Here is a 4459-nt window from a genome sequence, read left to right as displayed (position 1 = left end):
GGAATAAGACTTTAGGAGAAAGACTGTGATGATGCAAAAGTAGGAGTGGAAAGAACATTTGTAGAAACACAGAAATGCCTCCTAAGTTTTTTTGCTTGTAGGTGAACAGAGGAAAGCATGCAGAGATTTAAAATAGAGAGTGTTAGAAATCAAAAGAATGAGGAAAAAAGCCGCAAATAAGCTGCAATAATTTTTCCTAGTTATTATATAAACTCTGTATGTTTTGGCCTCATTCTCTGCAGAGGATCTCACTGGGTTGGTTAGGCTGTGGAAATGCAGTGGACAAATTTCCATCTGAGCCATTTAAACTGTAAGGACAAGGGTTTTGAGATTACAATTTCTCCTCTCAAGCAGGTTAAGTTGCTGACTGATCTGTCACATTAGCTTGTTGTATAAAGATAACTTTTGTAGACTGGTTCTGTTTTATATTTGAAGGTAGCATCTAAATTCTTCTTTGATCTGTTGTTTATCTTGACAATTGAGGGCTTTATTTCTCTGTTCCTATGTGCTCATAACTCTAAGGCAGTAAACAGAGTATGAAATAATCCCCTGATTACTGTTGACTTTAAGCATGGTGTCTCAAAGACTTTGCAGGTCTGAAGTAAAAGGCTCTATCAAGACATATCAGGTGTAAGAAAGAGTGGCTGCTCCAATAGGCAACCTTTGGTTGCAAAACCTGAGACAGGTACCCTTCTTTTTTTCTTTCTGTCTCTTTTTTTTGTCTTTTTTTTTCTTTTTTTTTTCCTTAACAGCATCTGCTGTAGTGGACTTCTACACCATGGCCAAGTCTTCAGGCACTGCAGTTAAAATATATTCCAGTGCTTGTTAAACAAGTTGCTGTCTGGACTTAATATTGACTGCTTTCTCTTGATTTGCTCTTCTTCTCTGGTTAACATTATTTTAAAGTTTATTTACCTGCTCCTCTGGCTTTCTTGAAAAAACTTATCTAGATATTTCTGCTCTTTCGCTATTGCTTCAAAGCATCCTCTTCTCTCTGTATGGGACTATGTTTCTTTGGTAGAGTCTAGTGGTAGCTTTGTCCCAGCATACAGGATAACTTTGGCATTTCTTAACTGCCTAGTTTTGCTTAGGAAATTTTATATTGGAATAGAAATCTACAGTGACCCAGACCTTTCTAGAAGAAAATTACTAGTAATTCTTTTTTGCAGGTACCCACTACAGCACGTCTGCATGCATGTAAGCCCCTGAATTAGGGATCAGGTTATAACAGAAATATGTATCTTACGCTTGCTGGCTATTGGGGACTGAACCTTAATTAAACCACATGGGATGTCAGTCTTTAAAAACACTTTTAATTACATAAGGGACCATCAGGACTTCTAACAATGACAGATGCAAATTACCATATTATTGGCCACCAGCCAAAGGCTCCATCATGGAACTACTCTCCAGTTATACATACGAGAGAGATCCAAGAATATATGTAGCTTTGTTGGCAGAGTAAGAGAGAAAGATTTGCAGGTAAGAGGTATTACAGAACTTGCTATTTGATCAGATAATGACAGTTGCTTAAAGGTAATGTCTGAGAAAAATAATTTTCAGAACTGTTAAAGTTTGCCAATGAATACGCACAATGAATTGAATTAATTACTTCCTTGTAAACCTTTTTCTGAAATGTTTATGATGCTCATTTGTGGGATCTATCTAAAAACTGATATTATATTTGTATTACAAGCCCTTGTATTATTTTCCCCCAGCTCTAAGACAGTAAAATACTTCCTTTTTTTTATTTGTTTAATTTTCCTTGGGTAATTATTGGCACAGAGGCAAACATTTACGTTTTAGTCTTTTGGATTATAAAAGTTCTTATATAAGACTCTTCTAAAATTACTATGTGAAAACATCTCTTTTATCAAAGTGAAATATGATGCAGTAAAACCAGCAGGCATTTTAGTTTCCTCTTTCTCAGTTCCTTAATATTCAGACTGGTGCTCTGACAGCTGAGCATACTTTTTCATTTCTGTACCATGTCCTGTAATCTAAGATGGAGGGAGGAGTGAGAGCAGTTTGCCCCAATTCTCAATATTCTTCTAGATTGGGCACTTTTCTTTAAAGCGTGTTATTAAAATAATAGTTGTAAATGCGGTAGTCTAGCAACCTTGCAGCTCTGAAAGACAAAACATTCTATTCCCATTTGCAGGGCATATTCCCATTGTCTGAGATTTCAATGCTGTGTTCAGGTGTCCCGGTATAGTTAGTTTTCTTAAGGCCAAGATCACTAGAAACAGAAAAATTTACCTTTCTGTTTAATTGGCTTATGCCTCTGCCCTCTCCTTTCACTTTGTTTGCTGTTGTATAGAGCAGGGCTTGCCAGTGTCCTGTATAGATGGGGTCTGCTTTACTTGCCACCCCCCTCTTTTGCAAGTAGTTGAAGTCAGCAGAATGGCATCATGCCACAGAGCCGACCAATGTACTTAGTATACTCTTACTGAATTCGAGTCAGATTATTTCCACCACCACCCCCTCCTATTTTAGGAAGAATTTGTCACATCCTTTGTCCTCTCCTTGGCAAATTTGAGAATCAAGTCGTCGTTAAAGGGAAAAGCTTAGCCAGCCATTGGTACCACCTTTTCCCTGCAATTCTGTCACACTTATCAGTTCTCTCAGTCTTTTGACACAAAATGCAGTGGGTGCTTTTCTCAGTAAGTGAGAGTTGGTAGGAAGCTTCTTTGTTTTAACTTGAGTTCATTTTGCTCAGTGCAGAAAGCTACTAAATTGTCATACTCGCTTTTTTTTGTACAACCCCCTTTTAGTGTTAATATATTCTAGATGTGACAATCTTTAAACAAGCTACTGATAATAGCGATCATTTCTTAATCAGGTGTAGCTTCCACACTGCTAGCATTATATTTCCATGCAAATCATTTCAATGCTGGTAATTTCAGCAAAGTAAAAGGTGTGGCATCAGCTCCTTAAGCTCCATGGACTGAATACTGTTCTAGTTGTGCTCAGAACTGGAAATATTGCCAAGTCATTAGGTAGGAAAGATTTTTCTAGGCAAAGCATTTACTATAAGTAAATACAGAATTCTCCAGCTTCCTTCACTTTTCTTTCTGTAAACATCTGTCACCTAGCAAAAGCCTCTCACAGTTAGCTTAATTGTACAAAGCTAGCTCAGGTTGCTAGTCTTGATTTGTGAATCTGCATATTTTTGGGGAAAGAAAAAAAAAAATTAAAGCCTGACTTTCTATAAAAGCAAAGAGAAGGTATGTCTGAGCCACTGGAAGCTTGAACTAGTGATGCATTTTCAATGATGCTACAGAGAACTTCCATTGCTTTTCTTCCATAAGCGTGATTGTTCTGTTAGAAGTTGAGGGCACATCCTTTCCCAGTACTTCTTGATAATTGACTTCAGTGGACAGAGAGCAGAAATGTAATGCACGGAAGTAGAAAGATCAGCTTATTTTAGACATTTCTGATATTGTCCCATCAGTTTGTGCCCTGAGAATACAGGAGGACAGCACGTGCAAGTTACCCTGCGCCCAAACACACTTTCCCTGTAAAGCATGGTCCCTGCTGCTTGCTTGATTTACCTCTGTGTGTGCAAAAGACTTAGCAAGAGGAAATGAAAAGGCAAGGATGGGCTCCCAGAAGGAGTCAACGTTTCCATGCTCCTCTTGTTCAAGCATTGTTACCAATGGTTTGTTTATATATTGGAATGAATTAATTGTTAAAGGATAATACGTCACAGGATTTTTTTCTTAAGAGGAGCGGTGTGGGAAGGGTGTTGATAGTTTGTCCCTCACATGGAGGGATTACGTCTCTTAAAAGCAAAGCAAACCAAAACAATCATGGGCTATTTGATGGTAAATAACTGATTTTATATATAACTAAGACAAAGCATGGATGTACAGACAGCTTTCACTAATAAACCTATTCTAAATTTGCCCTAGAATTGTGTATACATAACTTTTTATGCAAATGCCTGATATTCCATGAAAGTAATAGTAGTTTAACTTTCACCTATGCCTTAAGATTTTCTTTTAATCCAATTCGTATGTTTTAGTTAATTTGCAAATCCTGTTTGAGTTAGAAGCTACCTAATCTGTACTGTTCAGAATTTAATGAGACTTCCTGTGGTAGAACAAATCTGCTTTGAAACTTTAGTGCATATTATGAAAATACACGCCTCCTCAAAGTTGAGGCTTGCTCATTTAGTTGTCTTTTTAGTATTTAGATGCTAAAGAATCTGTTGTTTGAACTGCTTTGCATTGTTGTAACCTGAACTGACTATAAAATCTGATTTCTGACTTTTCAACTCTAGGAATCTCTACCACCTGTCCAGTTTGACTGGAGTAGCAGTGGCCTTACTAACCCTTTAGATGGTACGTCTCTCCGTAGAGCCTCTAGCACCAGAGCTAGAGATAAGAAAGCTACAAAGTTCAGACAAACATCTATCTGCTGATTATTTTTTTTTAATATACACACACACATATAT

The 4459-nt window shown here is 37.3% G+C and overlaps 1 protein-coding gene across 1 annotated transcript in view; it reads left to right on the top strand.

Moving 5' to 3' along the window:
• The window catches only part of LOC104161204 (aftiphilin-like), a gene marked incomplete at its 3' end in the record, with an annotated part of 18862 nt that extends 14516 nt beyond the window's left edge, over positions 1-4346 (top strand). The window contains 1 exon segment of the mRNA XM_009699542.1: positions 4286-4346. Within this exon segment, the coding sequence (XP_009697844.1) occupies positions 4286-4346 (61 nt within the window).
• Positions 4347-4459: the final 113 nt, after the last annotated feature.

Source organism: Cariama cristata, unplaced genomic scaffold (genome assembly GCF_000690535.1).
Source record: "Cariama cristata isolate BGI_N322 unplaced genomic scaffold, ASM69053v1 scaffold12304, whole genome shotgun sequence".
Taxonomy (NCBI): domain Eukaryota; kingdom Metazoa; phylum Chordata; class Aves; order Cariamiformes; family Cariamidae; genus Cariama; species Cariama cristata.
This window is presented reverse-complemented; position numbering and strand designations above follow the sequence as displayed.